Source organism: Plectropomus leopardus, chromosome 14, assembly GCF_008729295.1.
Source record: "Plectropomus leopardus isolate mb chromosome 14, YSFRI_Pleo_2.0, whole genome shotgun sequence".
Classification (NCBI taxonomy): Eukaryota; Metazoa; Chordata; class Actinopteri; order Perciformes; family Serranidae; genus Plectropomus; species Plectropomus leopardus.
This window is the reverse complement of record NC_056476.1, coordinates 9,832,206-9,853,407: the sequence shown is the minus strand read 5'-3', so window position 1 is coordinate 9,853,407 and position 21,202 is coordinate 9,832,206. Positions and strand designations below refer to the sequence as shown.

The following is a 21,202-nucleotide window of genomic DNA, read 5'->3' as shown; positions in this document are numbered from 1 at the left end:
TTTGGTGAATTTTCAGCGAAATTTTTGCATGATCAGCTGATCCTCCAGTGAGCTGAAAGGTTTATAGTCTGTGAGTTCAACACTGCAGGACTCAGATCTGTCAGTCAACACAGCAGAAAGCACAACCACCATGACTCTCATCACCATCCTCATCTGGACACTGGCTTGCTGCATCAAAGGTGGGATTTAACATAAAATGAGGGCACAATTAGATCACTTACAGCATTCACATACAAAGTGTAGTTATTGGTATGACACACTTTTCTCTACATTTTAAAAAATAAGTTAATTTACAGACTGTTTTTTTTTTACTATTTTTCAGGATCAGCAATCAGGTGACTGTGACTCAACCTCCATCCAAACATCTTCTCTTGGATCCACTGTCATCTCTGACCTGTAAACAGTCCAGATGTTAAATCAGGTCAGCGGTGCTAACAGTTACACTGGTATCAGCAAAAATCTGGACAGCCTCCCAGCTAGTCATGAAAAATGCTAAAACTCCCAATCAAATGAGTTTTCATCTCGATTCTCTGGCAGAGGAGACGGAGCAAACTTGCTTTGACCATCAGTGGATTTCAGGCTGAAGATGCAGCAGTTTATTACTGTAAGAGATAACGATGAAATCAACAGTGCTTGGTCGTGCACACAGTGATTTTTGGTCATACAAAAACCTCCCTCAGTCAGACTGCAGAGACTCTGAGCTGTTACAGCAGGAACCGACTGCAGCTGCTGAAGAGGAAGAGACTCTGACACAGACCACTGAACACAGAGCTGACTGTAACCTCAGCAAGCACACACTACATACTCACACTTAAATATTCAATAAACTTTTTCGGGGTGATTCTTTCTGGAAAATAATCCTGATTTTCAACAAAAGACACCAATTTTGCTGTCAGTGTTGGGGAGTAAACTTAGTTACATGTCATTAAATTACAAAATTTTACACTTCAATTGTAATCACTGACAGTTTCTGATAGAAACTGGAATTGCCATTTACATCCAAATATGTTGTTTTCGGTTTTCAAAAAGTTTACATGTGGAATAAAACATTCAATCTGTTGCTTTGTATCTTTTGTTGTGCAAAATCAAAGCTGTTTATATGGCATAATTCCATGCACATTTTTCATCTTCATTACCAAGTTTGTTCTGATGACCAACAGTAATTTTACTCCTTAATCATTTTTAAAAGTGTAGTAAATCAATGTCACCTATTACATTATTTACAAAGGGCCAAGGCTGGACTTGAGCCTGCGGCTGCTTGCACGAACAGCCTCTGCACATGGGGGGGCCGCTCTATCCACTGAGCCACCAGGCGCCCCAACTCTTGCTCTTTTTGCCAGATAAAAAACTGGATATATCAGGGAGTTATTATATTTTGTCATGATAACAATGTGTGTTTGGTCATTTTTGTATCATTATAACACCCAAAGTTTATTTGTGGTTTTGAAAAAGGGGTGACAATGTTGACATGATCATTTCAAAGCGTTTCAAAGTTATTAAACCATTAAATTTTTTGGAGTGCAACTATTCACAAGATAAAAGACCAAACACTTTATGAAGTTATTAATCAGCAAAAGCTTTATTAGCAGAAACATCAGTCATCAACATGACAGTTATGAAGCGCACTCACATCTGGCTGCTGAGCTCCACACACGACTCTCTAAGTTGTTGTTGTCCAACACTTTACAGCAGTGTTGTTCTCTGTCACACAAAGCTTTAGTTTCCTCTACAAACATTCAAACTCAGGCTGAGGAGAGCAGCAGGCGTGCTCCTCCTGCTCCCCCCACACACAGCTCCTGTCCTGGGCTTCAGCCAGCCCCCTCTAGCCCTCACACTGGCTCCTGAGGAGGGGACTGGGTCTGGCTGTGGTCATGATGGAGGATCTTGCAGGAGTACTTCTCTCCTAACATCCAGCGCTCCTGGCTCAGGCTCAGGGTGCTGCTGCTGCTGTAGCGTCCGCACCTTTCTCCTCCTCTGAGCTGCTCAGGACGCCCTCTGTCACCTCTGTGCCGTCCACCTCCCAGCTCACCACGGCTCCCTGAGGAGAGTAGCCAGTCAGCAGGCAGGCCAGCGTGGCCGAGCCTCCAGAGAGCTGCTCAGAGGAGGGGGGGAAGCAGAGAGACTGAGGGGCTGACCATGGGGCCCGCTGGAGGGACAGCAGAGACATATTTGAGGTGCAGATTAACCTCAGTATCTACTGTAGGACACACAGCTGGAGCAAAACGTTCACTGAGACAGTTAAGATGCGTGACAGAGGTTAACATGACTGTGGAGAGATCAGCCGTCCCTGCACGATACTGTGATCAGACAGAGAGGAGCTGAGACATGGGAGGAAATGAAGGGTTAACAAATTAAACTTTGGACACTCTTTTCTGTTATTTTGCCTTTTCAAAATCATGTAAAATGTTATACAGTGGTGCTCAGCATAAATATTAACAAATTAGACAATAACATGCAACAAAATGTTTGTTTAACAGTGAATAAACAACAATGAATTTATTAAAAAAAATTTTATTGATGTTTTTAGAAATGTGACAATAATAATTTATTTCCATGATTACTTTTCTTTTGGAAAGAAAATGTATTAAACTGTAAACAGTTTTTGGCAGACTTTGTCTCTGACTGTTTCATATGTCCTTCTTTTAAACTAACGAAACTGTGAACACAAACGGCAGCGTATCTAAAAATGTTACAAATAAACAGAATTAGTTTAACACACTATATTTCATTTACTTTAACAGCAGTGGATTTAGACATCTAACAGCACAATGTTTTTGAGACTCAAAATTGTTTCAGCATTTTTTTACTTGACAAAGAATGACATCATAAAAAACATTATAAGAAAAAATATGGGTTTGAAAAAAAATTATTTTGCAACCACAAGAACTATGTGTAATACTAAAAGAAACAGTAATTTCTTTACAAATAATAGTTGGTGATTGCTGCCAAGTTGCTTATCAAAACTGCACACCAACGTCACCTCATAAAAGTAATAAAAAAATCACAATACAACAAAGAACTTAATCAAAGTTTCATTTTTTTGCCTGATAAAAATTATATTTGAACAATGTGTTGCAGAAAAAATAAAAATCTCTGGATACTTACAGTCAACGATGAGTTTGGTTCCTCCACCAAAAGTCTCCACAGTGATACAAACTCATTAAGTGGCCGTACAAAAACCTCCTGCACTGTGAACAAGCACCTATCCACTGAAAAAAACTCTGACTGTTTTTTAACAAGACAGAAAAAAATTACACTTGCTTGAATCTACAAAGCATTTCTTAATATGTGTTGAAACTATTTCAAAATTATGGGTTTTTTTTTTCATTTTCTTTTAGTTTTCTTACACCTGACAATGAGGACGATTACAGTCTCCTTGTAACAAAGATCAGTTTTTCACAGTTTTTATCAGTTTTCTTATCTTTATAACATGGTTGAATGAAAATGATTCATTTTTGATGATAATAAATAGTGAACTATTAAATTTAACAAACTTTAAATATGTGTTTTATCTACAGTAAACCCTGTATGAGTAAATTAAAAGGCAGACAAACTGACATATCATACCAACCACAGCAGACACAAACTGATCCTTAAATCCTCAATTCTGCACTTCTAACACAAATATTTTTCTTCTCTTCATTAATATCATAGATGTTGTAAATCCAAGCAGAATTCCTCCTGATTTAGTGTCCCACGTTGCCTTCAGTGTGTCGAGAGCAGAGAAAACATTTCCATAGAGAGGAGGCTTTGCATGATCAGCTGATCCTCCAGTGAGCTGAGAAGGTTTATAGTCCTGTGAGTTTCAACACTGCAGGACTCAGATCTGTCAGTCAACACAGCAGAAAGCACAACCACCATGACTCTCATCACCATCCTCATCTGGACGCTGGCCTGCTGCTGTTTTACAGGTTCATTCACTCAGCAACATTTCAAACAATGATGTGCTGCCTTTTCTCTCATTGATTTCTGCTGATAAATGAAGGATTTGTTTTTGTCTGCAGGATGCAGCGGTCAGGTGACTGTGACTCAGCCTCCAGTAGTGACATTTACTCCAGGATCCACTGTCAAGCTCACCTGTCAAACCAGCCAGGTTGTTCACAGTTCCAGCGGGTATCAGTATCTGCACTGGTATCAACAGAAATCTGGACAGCCTCCAAAGCTCCTGATAAGATATGTGAACATCAGAAATTCAGGAACACCAGCTCGGTTTAGTGGCAGTGGAAGCAGCTCTGACTTCACTTTGACCATCAGTGGAGTTCAGACTGAAGACGCAGCAGATTATTACTGTCAGAGTCTACATGAGATAAATGATGCTTATGTGTTCACACAGTGATTTTTGGTCGTACAAAAACTTCCCTCAGTCAGACTGCAGAGACTCTGAGCTGTTACAGCAGGAACCGACTGCAGCTGCTGAAGAGGAAGAGACTCTGACACAGACCACTGAACACAGAAACAGAGTAAAATGTGTAGACTTTAGTGGCATCTAGTGGTGAGGACTGCAGATTGCAACCAACTGAAACCTCTCCTGTCTGCCGAACTTGATTAGAATTCTGTCTTCCAAATCATCTTTAGAGGTCTCATTTTGTCTCAAACAAACGGACCAGGTGATTTAAACTGGTTAAAACACTGAATAAAGCAGTTTCATGTTCCAAGTCACAATTTTTCCAATGCTGATCGGCTTGTCACAGTTGGGCCGCTAATCCAGCACATACTATTTATGTGCTCTCCTTTTGTATCATGTTTTCAGGTTGTCCATCTGTCTATATGTGCATCCTATTCTTGCAAAAATGATATTTCAAAAGTGCCTTGAAGGAATTTCTTCAAATTTAGCACAAATTTTCACTTGGACTCAACAATGAACTGATCAGATTTTTAATGGTTGAAGGTCAAAGTCACCATGACCTCAAAAAACATGTTTCTGGCCATAACTCAAGAATTCATCTGCTGATTGTGACAAATTTTCACACAAATGTCTCATTGGATAAAATGTTCATATGATGACATTTTATATCCAATTGGTCAAAGGTCAACTTCAATTTGACATCATAATGTTCTGCAAAAACCCTTTCTGGCCATTATTCAACACCATATCTCAGGAACAGAGGGGGAAACATTTGGTCAGGTACTGAATTGGTGACGTTATTCTCGGGTGTCCACCTTGAAACTGTGCTAATTAAGATCGTATCTGTCCATTCTGGGCTACTGTAGAAATGTGGCAGTGCAACATGGCTCAGGACTCTGTGGACGATATAAACAGCTCATTCTAAGGTAATGAGAACACAAAGCTTCTTATTTTATTACTCATTATGTATCCAATTTCTGCATCTATATTCCCCTAAATCCTACACACTGGACTTTGAAAGCAATGTTGGGGTTTGTCGCTTGGTAATTAAAATCTAGCCGGAAAACAAAGTTCACAAATAAACAGAGGCAAATGTTTGTAACTGCATGTGTTCCTACCAGTTGCTGAACTTGCTGCCTGCATTCCCCAAGACCAGGATTACATGTGATTGGATTGGTTTCAAATGACGTGGGCAGACATTGCTGGACAGTGGAGAGAGTCATCTTTGGATCCGTTCCTAAGTCAGCATGGACACTGTGACGACAGCAGACGCAGGTCGACTACAGAATTAACAAGACCTGCAAACAACACGTGAGATTAGACATAGACACAACTCGGGCGGCTAATAACCATAGCATGCCATGACTTCAGCTCTCTTGTCCGTTTTCCTACTAGCTATATATGAATACAGCTGATTCCACCTTTAAGAGGTTTCATTCTTCTGAAATTATAGCAACACCATGTCAGTCAGAGTGTAAACACATCCTCCTCATCAGCCTGCAGGATTTATGTTCACGCCAACACCTCTGAATTCCTTTGCAGCTGCTTCTCAGGGGCAACGAGGCATTAAAAACACAAAGTCCTGACGTTAAAGCCTCTTGGTGCACAACCTGATCCCTCGACAGACAACATAGCCCAGCGTCATGGTGAGATCAAAGGACAAGTGTCATAGTATGTCCTGAACACAGAGGACTGATGCCGGTGTCTTACCTTTGACCTCTGACCCTCTGCTAATCATGCCTGTACGGTGCAGCTCCTTCACTTAAAACATCCTGAAACCATTATTCCTTAGGAAGCAACAGCTGTTTAAAACTCAATCAATAACAAAAGCTTTTAATTCATGATTTCTCTTAGTCATAATTATTTTTTATATTATTTTGTCTTTGTGTCATCTAACGAATCCAGAACATGATTGATGGGAGGACGCAGAACATGTGTGGTGGCACAAATTGGTTGATTGTTGCAAATCTCAGAGGTCAAAGTGCAAACACCTGTTTTATGAATGGGACGATTTGGAGCTGGCCAGCGATGATAAGCTATGAATGGAGCTAATCAGTGCTGAGCCTCTTTAATGAGCCTGAGAGGAGCCTCTGATAGCATGGGATAGGGATAATCCTTTTAGGCAATGCTTTACCAGGAACCAGTCCGTCAACGCTTCCTCTCTCTCAGTCTGAAAGAGCTCCTCAGTGTGACACAGGACCCACATTTGATCAGATCCACTGGCCATTCTCCGCCTCGGATCCGGTGGGATACACACTCATCTACCTCATTCACTCAGGAAGATCTGCAGTCGCTCAGGGGGAAGGGGAGGCCTGCTGGGATACGGGCCGAGCCTGAATCATTATGGAAGGGTTTAAGAAGTTGCTGAAGGGCAGGGGGACGGTGAAAGTGATGGAATACGTGCGGGACTACTGCAAGAGGAACGGCCTGCTGACGCTCTCGGTGTTTGCTGTAGTGACGGGCTGCGTGCTTGGTTTTGTCCTCAGGACGCTGAACCTCTCCACACAGGTATTAATGGATGGATTTTTACTAGGAGACAGTGTGACTGACTCCGGATCTTACAGTCATCTTTTACATATCAATACCTCGATAAAATGGGGTGTGATTTTTAACACTGTGTGCGAGTCAACTGTCAGTTAAAACCAGTTATGTAATAGTGAGAGTGTAAACAGATAGAAACAGAATAAAAGGTAAAAGAAGTGCAGAAATAAATAAAAATAGCTTTTATCAATATCTTTATATCAACACTGGATCACCTGAGCACATGTATGTGGAAGGTGTACCATCGTTTTCAGCTACTGTCCACTGTACACTACCTGCTAAGCACCAAACAGCAAAGTTTAACTACAAACTTGACTCACTGGTGCTGTGAAAATGCTGAATGTGTAAATATCTGCAAACAACTTAACCACATCAACTCAAAAGGCAGTCAGTGTCGTTCACAGCTTGTTTCTACTAGTAGCAGGTTTATGTTTCTTGAGTAATAAAACCTATTTTTAAAGGTACAATGTGTAGGATTTAATGGCATCTAGAGGTGAGGCTACAGAACTGAAACTTCTCCTGTGTGCCAAGCATGTGTAACTACAATGCAAAAATGCTGATAGCCCTTTCTAGAGACATTGTTTGGTTTGTCCTTTCTGGGCCACTGTAGAAACATGGTGAACTCTGTCAAAGAGTACCCGCTCCATATGTAGATAGAAACGACTCATTGTAAGATAACAAAAACACAACAATTTTTATTTTTAGGTGATATTTATATTTATATATTTTTCACACTGATGAAACTATAGTTATGACTATTTTATACTATTTCTGCAAATATATGTACCTAAATTCTAAACACTGCATCTTTAAATGTGTTTTGTTCTCATCTTAAGAGCAATTTCCCCCTCAAAGTTTTTCTATAGTATTCATCAAATCACTTAGAGATGTTTAAAGGTACACCATGCAGGACTTTTAGTTAAATTAAAATACAAAAAATCTATAGAGTCACATATTGGTAATCCCTCTTACTCATCTCTTATGTACCACTAAAAGTGTATGGCAATGTATTTATTTATTTGACTGCCCACTGCCTGTATTTTCTTCCTATTTTGCTCTGTTAAGAAATGCTCCTGTGCAGTTTGGACTTTTTTAAAGATAGCGGCCTTGGAGAAGCAGCACACTTTCAGGAGGAGGTTACAGAAATCACAGACACAGGGGTGAAAAAAGGCAAAAAAAAAAAAGGAGAGAGATGAAACGCTATGTGGAAAAAGCTTGTTCCAAGGTCAATGCGAATCTGAGGTTGGGATTTACTCTCACAGGCGATACGGTTTACAGCAGCAGCCTAACTTAGTGGTTCCACCCTTTTTCTATAACTGAATAAACTGACGACCCCTAACTTAATGACAATTCCCATATCATGTTTAACGCACAACAATAACACTAAAGAACAACAATAACTGCAGGAGGTTTCTATAAAACGAGTGATTTGGATGGATTTTGTCTAGATCATTTCCTGAATAAGCATTACAAATCAGTTTTGTTTATTGTTTTTATTTTTTGACTTGTTTGCCTTTATTTGTAATAGGACAGTTATAGTATGAAAGGGGGAGAAAAGGGACATGCAGCAAAGATCGAGGCCAGAATCACACCCGTGGCTGCTTCGTCCCAAGAAATCAGTTTTCCTCTTATTTTTTATGTCATTATTTTTCTTCACATAAATAAATGAAATCCTGCGAAAAAGGCCAACTGTATATTTTTATGATATACAGTTTTTTTTCATAGACTGCTTAAAAATCATGAGAGCCTCATGACCCCCCCATGAAGCTTTGATGATCCCTAGTGGGGGTTGGGACCCCTTAGCTGGGAAACAGTGATCTAACCAACAATTCCTGTATAACAAACCTTTAAATGTCTACTTGAAGGCTGAGTGTCCTCCTGACATTTCCTCCACTGTGATGTAAGAGGCTTTAAATGGACCAGGTAGCTTATGGGTTTTGGCAGAGGCTGAATCAATGATTAGTATCCAGTTTGCTCAGCAGTGTAACCTTGTGTGCTGGCAGCTGCCCATAAAACACACAGCACCTAAATCTTCTGGGCAAAGACATAATCTGTAAAACACAAATAGATAAACTGCCACAGAGACACGTTCACAGCCGGTGTGACTTTGTAAAGCAGCTGTTTTCCCTGAATGCGGACAGTGACTTCTTAAAAACAGTATTAACATATGATAGAAGTCCTTGCTTTCCTACAAACGAGGTTTTCTTCAGGTGTTTATCTCTCACACAGGCTAAGATCTACTTCTCCTTCCCTGGAGAACTGCTGATGAGGATGTTAAAGATGTTAATTCTGCCTCTCATCACCTCCAGGTAAGAAAAGTCCTTACCTGTGTTGGTCCAGACTCAGGTGAAATACGATTGCAGACAGCTGCAGTGTTTTGAAACAGTAATATTACATTGGTTACAGTCATTCAAAATTCAAAAGTGTAATGCTGCATTTAAACAAAATGTTGACTTTAAATCTGGTTTGGGGATTAATTTAAAAACTGAGTTAATCCTGCTGTTTTCTCCTCCAGTCTTATGTCCGGCCTGTCAGCCATGGACACGAGGGCAAGCGGTCGGCTGGGAGTCCTGACCATCACCTACTACCTGTGGACAACCTTCATCGCTGTCATCGTCGGCATCGTGCTGGTGCTCATCATTCACCCGGGGACGGGCTCAGAGAAAGACGGCCACCATTCAAGTTCGGGGCCTGTAATGACGTCTGCTGACGCCCTGCTGGACCTCATCAGGTAAACACCGACGGACATGAATGCTATCGCAATAACTGCTAGTGAGCAAGGATGCTGGGCCCCTACCAGCTCTGTACCCAACCTCTGACATGGTTCAATCTGATCTTCCTTCCACAACGAACAAGAGCTTACAGGCACACTGCTGTGCGAGGTGGCACAGCGAGGCTTTGAGCTTAAAGTTAACATCAGCATGCTAACATGCTTGCAGTGACAACAGAGGAAAAGTTGAGGGAATCACCAGAATCAATAAGATTCATCATCTGGGAACCACGAATGTCCACACAAACTTGGTACCAATCAATATTGTCAATGTAAATATATATCACTGGATAAAAACTTTAACCTGCTCGTGGCTCTAAAGCAAAGGTAGGCAACCCGCGGCTCCAAAGCCAAAGTGTTTGCCCCTCGCCAGTGGCTTTGACAAAAATTACTGATATATGGAAATGAATATTGTTTTTGTTTCTTTATATTTTCATTTTCATTCATCATTGTTGCAGTCTCTACAGTTATTCTTACATCCTCAGACTGTAAAAGTGCGCAGCTCATGTACCAAATACCAAAATGTAAAAACATTTTGTCAACTAAAATGTGTGCGATACCTACATATATGGATACCTACAGCCTGCTACCTTTTCATTTAAACTTCACCAAATCTCAACAGCTGTGGTTAGCGTTCAGTCTAGCAAAGCCAGCTATGGATTTCAAATCCAAAAATTAGAGGTCTTAGAGGTAAAAAGAGAATTAGTCTACTTTCACTGCCAATGCTGCAAAGTTAAAGCACTATATGATCATCAGTCCACTTTAGACCAATTAGTAATGTTGATAAGCTGATTTTGACACTTACAGAAGCGTAAAGTATCAGCATATTTGCAACATAATAATTGAAAACATGTCCATGGTTCGCAGAGAAGTGAAATGCCAACATTCATTCTGGTGATATGGTTAGAATATGTATACCAGATTTAATAGGAATCCATCAAATATATGAAAAGATATTTCAGTCTGGCCCACCTACAGACTGACATTGCTAAAAACAGAAAGAATTAAAGATTGCCACTACTTTCAGTCGGCTTGGTTAAAATGATCGTCCTCCTTAACCTTTCATGAGAGTCGTTCATGAGACTTTGACAGCACTCTAAACAACCAAATCAGGTTCTCCTGGTAAACAGATGTCCCTCCATTTGTTACATGTTCCAAGTTAGAGACATAAAGAGGACTTTGCTATTTTTGGAACTGGAAAAAGTGGCGCCCACCTTCACTTCTTCCATAAGTTGGAGAAAATCTCCCTCAGGCTTTTCTGCAAACACCAGATTTCCTCTCTCCAGCTCATTAGTGTAGTTTTCTATTATGAGGATTTGCTGCGTAATACCCTTTAACAGCTGAAGAAAAACCTTGCAGACCAATTAAATCCAGTACAGATCCAGTTCAGACATTGTGACCTCTGCGTGCTTCCTCTGTGACAGGATGCTCCCTAATCTCAAGGGATTGGTTTGAAACCTGGGAGCTGACATAATAACTATCACAGCGAGTCAGAAATCATGACATTCTCAGCAAGTAAAGCTTGTAAAATGTCATTTCCTCTAACATTTATTGATCTCCAACAAAATGAGAAAACACATTAAAATTGCAGCAGATTTCAGACAATTATTTCACATAATAAAAAACCAGTAGCAGAGGAAGTATGCAATTAATTTATTTAAGTACACTGTGAAAATACTCCTGTATTGAAAATGATACTTGAGTAAAAGTAAGTACAATCAGAAAACTGTAATTAAAGTATTAAAAGTACAAGGACCCACAGAAAGAAACAATTTGTTTTAACTTAAAAGTTAGCATCTGTGCCACCTTAAATTTTTTAATTGACTAAATCTGAAAAGACACGTTGGGGTCATTACAAAATTACTTGATCAAAATCTTCATTTGTAAAGTAATTTGTAATTTAAGATGTCAGATTAATTTAGAGAAGTAAAGGTACAATATTTCCTCTGAAATGTTGTGAAGTAAATAATTCAAATAAAGTCAAAGAACCTCTAATTTATACTTCAGGACTGTACTTGAGTAAATGTACTTAGTTACATTCCACTACTGATAAAAACAATCAGAATCTCAACCTATAACCTTTTGCCTGTAATGTTACAGTGTTAACACAGAGTAAAAGGAAAATTGTGCAATAGTTGCAGTGTCAGACCTACACAGCAGGAAGGCTAAGAATAGGGAGACACTTAATTGTGATCTGTTAATCCTGCACTTTCTAAGAAGCTCATTGTGCAATGTTACGCTGTGTAACGGAGGCTACAGTCTGGTGTGTGTGTGTTCAGGCTTACTGGAGGGCCATTCATGTCAGAGGTCCACTAATACCATCTTCTTAACCCTGATTATTTTAGTGAGCTGTGGCTGGTTTGTATCTGTCGCTGTAACACGAGCTTGCGGTCTGAGTTCAGTGTCATTGACGCGCAAAGTCCTAATACACGATGCTGGCTGTCTCACAGCAATGCGTGAAGATGTCTCCGTGCTGTGTGAACACGTGTTCCTGGCGTTTTTGTTGGCATTTATTTTTGTTGCTTTACTTGTGTCGTGTGTAAACTAGTTCAAAATGATTGGAAGAGAGGTCAGACTACTATTAACCCCACAAATGACCATTTGTATATCAGTTACTCACCCCATGTTACCCTAAATTCGTGACGAAATCTTTGTTTTTCTTGCATGCCTTTTCGGTGAGCGATGAATCCAAAAAGTGGAGAAAAGTGTTGATGAATTAAAGTCAAAGGCCCTGACACATCAACTCAGATGTCAACAGTGTCGGGTCTTTGGTGAGTGTCTATTGTGCTGGTTTTTGCACTGTGTCCCAAACTGCTGCCACTATTCAGACCTTGTTGCCTGCTTTTCGTCAGCATGTTGAATTTGCGGTGGAGCCTGTCAGTTAGTGAAATCACTCTGATTGACAGTTCAGCTCAGCACACGAGAAGAGAAACAAAGAAAAACAAACTTGTTAAATTATGTAAGATTATGTTTTGTAATCGCTGAGTGCTTTAGCAGAAATGTTCTCTGGTGGTTTGTGTAATTATTTCACTGGCGCACCATAAATATGTTTTGCTCTTCCACATCTGGTTGTTTCGTAATCTGGTAAGTGGTTCACCAGCATCTTGAATCTGGTTTGACAATCTTTCCTTTTTGAGTGGCGATGACAGACTACCGCCGCCTGCTGGTATGGAGTTATTTTCTTTCACGCAGGCGCAGAAAATTATGTGCAAGTTGGTTGTTTTCTGAAGTCGTTGTGGTGTGTTCAAGTGCAACATTTTGTCCAAGACACAAGGGGTGTGAGGCTTCACAACAGTAGGTTTTCATCAGGGCTCGTTCTTTAATGTCGGTTTAGTGTGTCTGGGCCTATTAAGGTGCACGTTTCACAAAACTCTATCAAAACTTATCCAGTTGTATGCTCAGTACTCCCAAAACAGACGGCTCTTTCTGACGGGGAGCTTAACCGCAGTTAAATCTCTTCAACGTCAGATTTGACAATAGCAGTAATTTCACCTCCCTGAGCTGCTAAGCTACCTGTCTCAATCACTTTGCTTGTTTGTGTAACTTTAGTGTATTAAAGGGTTGGTTTGGGTTCACCAAAGTTAGTTAGTTATCTTCCCAAATTTAACATGGGGTGAGTAATTAATATACCAAATATCATTTGGTGGATGAAGTAAAATACAAAGCTAATACCAGACAAAAAGAGTAGGTGAAGCATCAAAATTAAATGTAGTCCTTGCAGAAAAATGCTCACTGTGAGAGTTATGCTATTTGATTTTATTAACTAATATAACTGGTGCATTAATAAGTAGCATTTTACTGTTGCAGCTGCACATGATGGAGATAATGTAGCTCTAGTTGGCTGGTCAATTTGTTTTCCATGTAAACTTTTTATTTGTAAAGTAACTACAACAGACATTACAAATAAATGCAATGAAGTAAAAATTATCTCTTTAATTGAGAGGGCCAGAAGTATGTACTTCAAACTTGTGCTTTAAGTACAGGACTAAAACAGCTGAATCCAACATCAAGAATGGACTTTGACCTTCAAAACAGAAACATACACAAAAGTCTTCAGTTCTTTTATGCACTGAACAATAGTAGTGAAAATATCCCAACTGGATTCATTTGAATTTTTTGTTGTAAAATGAGTTATACAGATTCTTTTTTTTAAAAAAAAGGTTGAACTGTATATTTAGGTACAGACGTGATCTGATATATTTGTCTGTGTATTGTCTTTTACAGGAACATGATCCCGTCAAATCTAATTGAAGCAACTTTTCAGCAGGTGAGCAGACAAACAGAGGAAAAACTCCAATGGATTTTACAAGCTAAAAACAAAATCTTTAACACATACACATATAACACAATAACAAACCTCTGTGGTTCTCTTTCATCCCACTCCAGTACCGAACAGATCTGGTACCTATAGTACAGAACTCTGATGTCAAAGACTCTCAGGCCAACTATGTGTACGTCATGCCCGACTACCACAACCCTCGGCTAGGCCACCCGGTGTTCCTGGAGATCACCCCTGCTCCCGACATCAAGTATAAAATCATCCCGAGCACCAGCAAGGGCATGAACGTACTGGGGATCGTCATCTTCTCGGCCACCATGGGTAAGACAGTCAGTGCTCATTACATATCACAGAAAACATCTTTAAACTTTTATTAATTTTAAGTCTAATCCTTATGATTTCTAAGGTCAGTATGAAGGCATTCTAAGTTACAAGCAATAACAACTTGTGGAAAAATCCACCTTACTTCCGAACTGATTTCAAGTTTTTTGTAGATATAAGCTTATTATTTTACAAGTATTCGTTCTTTTCTTAAGCAAAATACGCTAAAAAATCCAAAAGTAAATGTGATTATTGTGCAGAAAAGTGGCCCCTGGAACTGGTATAATATTTAATATTATTAGATTGTTTTTGGTGCATTGAAGTGCATGCAGCATTTCACTGCTGCATCTGGTCATGGTGGGGTTTAATGTGCTTTAGGTAGTGTAGTCCAGTGTTTTTTAAATGGGGGTACTCGTACCACTAAGGTACTTTAGAGTACTGCGACTGAGATTATTTAAAAATATTCATTTAAAAAATATCAGTCATGCATAATTCCTAAAATATTTATTTCCCTAAACTGTAAATGCAACTATTCAAATTTCAGCTCAGTGCAACTATGATGCCTTCCAAATTTTTTCATATGATGACAAATAATAAGTTTGCAAGGAATTTGCAATGCTAACTTATAACATTGCAAATGCTTACATTCATGTGGAGTCTGCATGTTCTCGGGCATGGGTTTTCCAAAGGAACTTTTTGCAACCTGGAAAAAGTTTCTCTTATTAATGGCCTTTATCTGATCTTCAAGCCATAAGTCATTACAAACCCTTCATCAGGGGTGCCTTGTAAGACAGTGGTGCCATAACTTCAAACTCACATGTGACTGTACACCTGTTCTCAGGTCTGCTGCTGGGGAAGATGGGAGAACGTGGAGCACCGCTGGTCAACGTGTGCCAGTGCATCAACGAGTGCGTCATGAAGATCATTAACGCTGCGATGTGGTAAGATTACACTTTGTCACACACATACATCCAAAAAAAGACAGACAACAACACACACTTTACGCGGCAGTCGGATTAAATCTAAAAATAGATCTCACACAGCAACTCAGATTAGAGTCAAGTGTTCAGACTGCTTCTGCAAAAAGCTAATGAGTCCACTCCTGGATTACATTTGTGTGAAGGCAGCAAAGTTAGTGCTGAATAAGCAACACCAAAGACAGAGAAGCATATACCATGTGGCCAAAAGTTTATGGACACCCACATGTGATTTTTGAACATCTCATTCAGAAGGCATTAATATGCTGCTGTAACAGCCAACACACTGCCTGCTGCCTGCAGGGATTTTCTTCTATTCAGCCCCTAGAGCATTAGCGAGGCTGGCCACTGATGCTGGAGGATAAGGCCAGAAAAGGCACATAGTCTGCGATCCAATTAATCCCAAAGGTGCTGGCGGGGGTTGAGGTCAACCCAGTCAAGTTCTTCCACACCTAACTAGAAAACCTTTATTTGTGTACCTGGCTTTGAGCACAGGGGCACTGTCAAGGTCAGGAAGAGACTTACACCACAATGTTTTCATAAGGTCATGGGCGGATTATGAGACAATGAGCCCCTGGACACAGACATGAAAAAGGCCTCATCGGAGCAAGACACAAACACTTTACAGTCGTTATGCCTCTTTTTGTGTCATTGTTTTGCACGTCTTTATAATCATGATACAGATTTTTGCATTTTTGGGTCTCTTTGAAAGTATTTTGTGTCTCCTTGAGGTAATTTATTGTCTTTTTTGGCCATGCTGTGTCTCTTTGTAGTTGTTCTGCCCTTTCTGTAGTTGTTTTGTGACTTTCTGCAGTTACTTTGCATCTATTTGTGGTCATTTTGAATCTCCAGGGACTTAACCTTATACTTTGGGTCCCTTGGCCCATGCCCAGTAGACCTGTTCAGTGATTCATCAATGCATGAAGGTTTAAAGGTGTTGTTTACGCTCATCCAATGATTAAATGCGAAGTGTCATCATCTTGAGATGTCATTAAAGAATTCTCTCCTCTCCCGTTGACTCCTCCATGCAGGTACTTCCCCTTCGGCATTGTTTTCCTCGTAGCAGGAAAAGTCCTGGATATGCATGACCCGGCCCACCTAGGAGAGAAGCTGGGCATGTACTTCATCACGGTGCTGTGCGGTTTGTTTGTGCATGGCCTCATCCTGCTGCCTTTCTTCTACTTCGTCTTCACGCGAAAAAACCCCTTCCCCTATATCAGAGGGCTGCTGCAGGCTCTTGTTATTGCACTCGCCACATCATCCAGGTAAGAGGGGAAGCGTTTTGTAAAGATTTCTGGGACATGTAACCCAGCGTCATGTATCATTCGTTTTTTAAGAACATGCTACCAGTACGATTTAGTCATATTTTGGACTGAAGCTGACTGAGTACCCTGACTTGACCCTTCCTCGCGTTCTCCTCTGCAGCTCCGCCACATTGCCCATCACCATGAAGTGTCTCTTGGAGAACTGCGGAGTGAACAGGCAGATTGCTCGCTTCGTGCTGCCAGTGGGAGCTACCATCAACATGGATGGGACTGCCCTGTATGAGGCAGTGGCGGCGATCTTTATTGCTCAGGTCAATGAGTATGACTTGGACTTTGGCCAGCTGGTCACTATTAGGTAAAAGTAAACATTAAGCTCGTTTTCCTCCAACATGATGAGTTCTTTTTGCCTTAAACAAGTTTGTTTTACATCTCTAACATCGCAGCTCTTGTCTCTTCAGTATAACAGCAACAGCAGCCAGCATTGGGGCAGCTGGGATACCTCAAGCTGGTCTGGTTACCATGGTGATTGTCCTAACTTCTGTGGGGTTGCCACCTGCTGACATCTCGCTCATTGTGGCTATCGATTGGGTTCTGTGAGTCCCACAAAAATTATTATATTTTATATTCATTAGTATTATATGTAGTCTTGTAGGGGCTGTTGGGACATTGTGTAATTTATTTTTCTCTTGTGATTCTCAGTGATCGATTCAGGACAATGATCAATGTTCTCGGTGATGCCTTAGCTGCTGGGATTATGGCTCATTTATGCAAAAAGGACTTTGAGAAAGCAGCCACTGATGCAAATGCTACCACTAATGCTGCCAATAATGGAGGTGGCCCCAATCGGGTAAGAGGACAATGTTTATTTGTTGAAGTTAAAGCCTTGGAGGCAGGTCCCCGTTCATTTCTATGGAAGTTGCTCAGTGGTGCATGAAGCCAAAAAGGTTGAAGTTCCTGGGTTTGAAATTAAGAATATCCTCTGCATCAGGGGCCCACACAGCAAGTGCACTAGAGACTTTGCTGGTCAAGTAGCTGATTTCCCGTTAAGCCCTCCACTAACTTGCATGGGGATAAAATTGTTTAATCATACAGCTTTTCAAGACTTTTAAATGTTATCGGACTAAATGGATCAAACCCTGATAGTAAAACAAGTCATTTCGCAGGGGGGCATGACTGATTTAAAGAGGTCACTTTCGCAGTCTGGGAAAAAGTCTTTTTTTCCTACCCCCTCGTTTTGACTTAATGATATACTCTGGTCATTCTGGTTTTGTCAACATTTGTAAAACCATGCATTACTGAAAAAATACCATTTCTTATCATCTTTTATTATTTTTTTGGTGCATTAGATTGTATGTGGGCGGCTTTTAAACATCAACATGGTTGCAAGATGTTGTACTGTTTTAGTCTAAGTACTTGGGAAAGAATATCTTGATGGCCCTGAGGTAAAACAAATCACCCACAGAGACCTGTGTAAAAAAATATTCACATGCTAAAACTATGAATTGTTGCAATATAAAATGCTGGTGCTAATTATGGGGGGCATTTTTTTATAATAAACTCACATATTTTTCTTGTAATTTTGCTGTCTTGACTAAATGTCCTGTTTCTGACTTCTTTCCTACAGAGAGACACAGTGATCTCCTTTGGTAATCAGAGCGTAGCGTTGTCTGATGCTCCTCTGATTGCACACCGCTGCGATTATGTGTTTGAAGTGGATGGAGACAACGTGCTGGAGAGGCCTATGACCTGCTACAGCCTCTGCCAAGTCTGAGATACCTTTACTGGATGGACAGCAAATGAAACTGCCTTCTACAGCACATAGATTCACCTCTTGGATAAAAGGGACCATCATCTGAGGCCCAATAAAAATCCAGTTTGGTTAAAATCCTGCTACGTTTCAGCTGGAAATAAGACCAAAGTTTAAGTATGTTGTGATGTTAGGGTTTAGCGGCTTAAATGGATTTTGCCTGTGCCAAGCCGAAAAGAAAAAACCTTCATTACTTGATATACTGCATATTTCCGTTTCAGTTTTGACTGAGTGGAGATGCATTAAGTTTCACGTATAACCTAAATGTTAAACAGACACTCTGAATGCAAATAAGAGATTAGAGAAAGAGATAAGCGTTTATCAGTCAGCGGTGAAAGTTAGACATTCACGGTAGGCCTGTCCTAATGAAGTTTGATCATGGTTTTGAGTTGCCTTACTATGATCTCAGTTTTGACAATAATTCTGAGAACTTGAAAGACTTGAAAGAAAACAAAACTAACTGACAAGAAGCACAATTTTGTTGAAGTGAACCTTTATCTTAGACAAGATATTTATGAATAGATATTAAAGCAACATTAATGAAAATTATTTATATTAGCCTTGTTAGATGATCATTTGTGTTTTTTTTATACCTATCCTTTGAATTTTGTGTTGATGTTTTTTAATAAAAAAATCTGCTGTACTCAAACTCCTGTCAGTAAGTGGTTTATGTTAGACTTACTCCGGAAAAGAATAATTAATTATTCTGTTTGAGAACTTTATTATGACCAGTTATGTGTTAGGTCAATGAGGTCTCTGTATCCAAGGCAGTATTTCTACTTTTACTGGGGGTTATGTAGACAGATTGTGAAGTATATCAAGTAATTTTCTGAAGTAGAAAAAAGCTGGACATTTTGACCATTTAGCTCTTTAGTTCCAACGGTAAACATACTTAAGATCATCTTCAAACCATAATTAATAAATAAGTATACAGTTTTATTCCATATATTCTGACTGTCATTACATAGATTCAAACTTTCATTCTATGTTTTGAATTTCTTCCATATATTCAAGCTCCTTTGCATTCATTCAAACTTTCATTCTCCATTTTTTGACTTTTATTCCATATATTCAAAGTGCATCCCATATCTTCAAGCTTTCATTTTCAATATTCTGACTATCATTCCATATATTCAAGGTTCATTCCAAATACTCATACATTATTTATATTCCAACTATCCATACATGCATCCTATATATTTCGACCTTCATTCCATATATTCAAACTTTCGTTCCATATATTCAAACTTTTATTCTACATATTCTGATTGTCATTCCACATTTTCAAAGTTAATTACATACCTTCACACGCTCATACTGTATAATCCAACTGTCATTCCATATATTCAGGGTTCGTTCTGTATAAGCAATCTGCCATTCTATATATTCAGACTTTCATTCCATATATATTTAAGGTTAATCACAGATCTTTTAACTTTCATTCTGCATATTCTGACTTTCATTTTATATATTCCAACTTCCATTCTATATATTCTGACTTATTTTTATATTCAAACTTTCATTCCATATATTCAAGCTGCCATTCTATAGCGTATGTCTCAAACCTTACATTATGTAGAATGGAAATATATATATATATATATATATATTCAACAGTTGTTTGCCATATACTTGTACACATATACATTGGTGTGAAGCTTGTCTTAAGTATTTAAGCAATAACACACTCAAGGTCATGATGTTGTACTGTATATCCTCAGGACTGTGATGGTTTTTGGTCCTCTGCCTGTGGCCTCGTTACTACAGAGTCACAGCCGTGGTGATGAACAGCAGGACCTCAAATGTTTTATTTTTTTATACATCAGTTCATCAAGCGTCATTTGATAGTTAATAGTATGCGACGACAGATTATGATTTGTTTGATCATCTAATGATTTTTTTGCCTCCACCAACACAAATAGTTCTGCAACTGCAGGAAGGAAAGTGATAGTTGTTGCCTAGCAACACAAAATGTTCTCCTGAGTTAGTTAAGTCTACATGTTATGACAGCTGCTTAGTGTCGTGTATAATTATCCACGTGCTTCCAGTGGAATAAGTGTGTCTCTCTTGACTTCAGGGGAGTAAGACCAGACTTACCGGATCACAGCTGCAGTCTTCGCCGCCTCCAGCTGCTTCACCCGGCTGAGGAAACTCTGGCTCCTGTCGCCTCTGAAGGGAAAAGGCAGGTTAGAGTCCCTGCCAGGTGAGTGACTGTCAGGCATCTCTGTGTCAGGTTTAAAAGGCTCCTCATCTCCGCGCCATATGTTTGCATCATAGCTGTGACCATGCGGAGTTAGCCAGCTAGCTATACTGAGGCAGCTAAGCTAAAAACAATAGCACGGCTAACGGCTCCGCTCGTCCGCGGAAAAGCCCTCACCTCACCACCGATGTAACCGAGCGTCCTGTCGCCTAACTGGATAACTAATAAAACAACAAACGGGACGGAAGACGGTGTGACAGCTCCAACACCAACTGCTGCCCCTTTATTTTCCTTAAACATAACTCCCACACATGCACGAGCCCCAGAGAGACTGGAAGTTACCCCCAACTTTTTTTTTTCCTGCAGTACGGAAACTCAAGAGGGACATAATATAGATATAGTTTGTGTGAAAATTCAATTAAAAGAAATTACTAGAATCTTTGGCCCCTTTTTGTTTTGTTTTTTTTTAAATAAAAACCCACTGTGTTTACTTCAAGGGAAAATACTCGAGGAAATTAAAGATTAGGATTCAGATTTGTTTTTAGTGATAAAGGTAACAATAATTAAACAAATAACAAGAAATTGGTTAAAAATGACAATTTAAAAAATCATAAATGGAAGGATGAATATATGAAATTTATAATATATGAAATGGAAAAGATCCCTATGAGAATTAGGAACCAAATACATATATGTG

At 39.6% G+C, this 21,202-nt stretch overlaps 1 protein-coding gene and 1 pseudogene across 1 annotated transcript; both read left to right on the top strand.

Annotated features, from left to right (window-relative positions):
• The first annotated feature begins 580 nt into the window (after positions 1-580).
• LOC121953261 overlaps positions 581-21,202 on the top strand; it is a 42,523-nt pseudogene continuing 21,901 nt past the window's right edge.
• Positions 6,689-18,780, top strand: slc1a8b (solute carrier family 1 member 8b). Its single transcript, XM_042500243.1, has 11 exons — positions 6,689-6,853; positions 9,116-9,195; positions 9,402-9,617; positions 13,881-13,923; positions 14,043-14,256; positions 15,098-15,197; positions 16,265-16,498; positions 16,659-16,853; positions 16,957-17,091; positions 17,198-17,345; positions 18,123-18,780. The coding sequence occupies exons 1-11, from the start codon at positions 6,689-6,691 to the stop codon at positions 18,267-18,269; spliced, it is 1,677 nt and encodes a 558-aa protein (XP_042356177.1). The 3' UTR covers positions 18,270-18,780.

Coding starts and splice junctions, on each gene's coding strand:
- slc1a8b (XM_042500243.1), top strand. CDS start 6,689: ATGGAAGGGTTTAAGAAGTTGCTGAAGGGCAGGGGGACGGTGAAAGTG. Junction 9,618..13,880: donor GCCCTGCTGGACCTCATCAG/GTAAACACCGAC, acceptor TGTCTTTTACAG/GAACATGATCCCGTCAAATC. Junction 16,499..16,658: donor GCACTCGCCACATCATCCAG/GTAAGAGGGGAA, acceptor TCTCCTCTGCAG/CTCCGCCACATTGCCCATCA.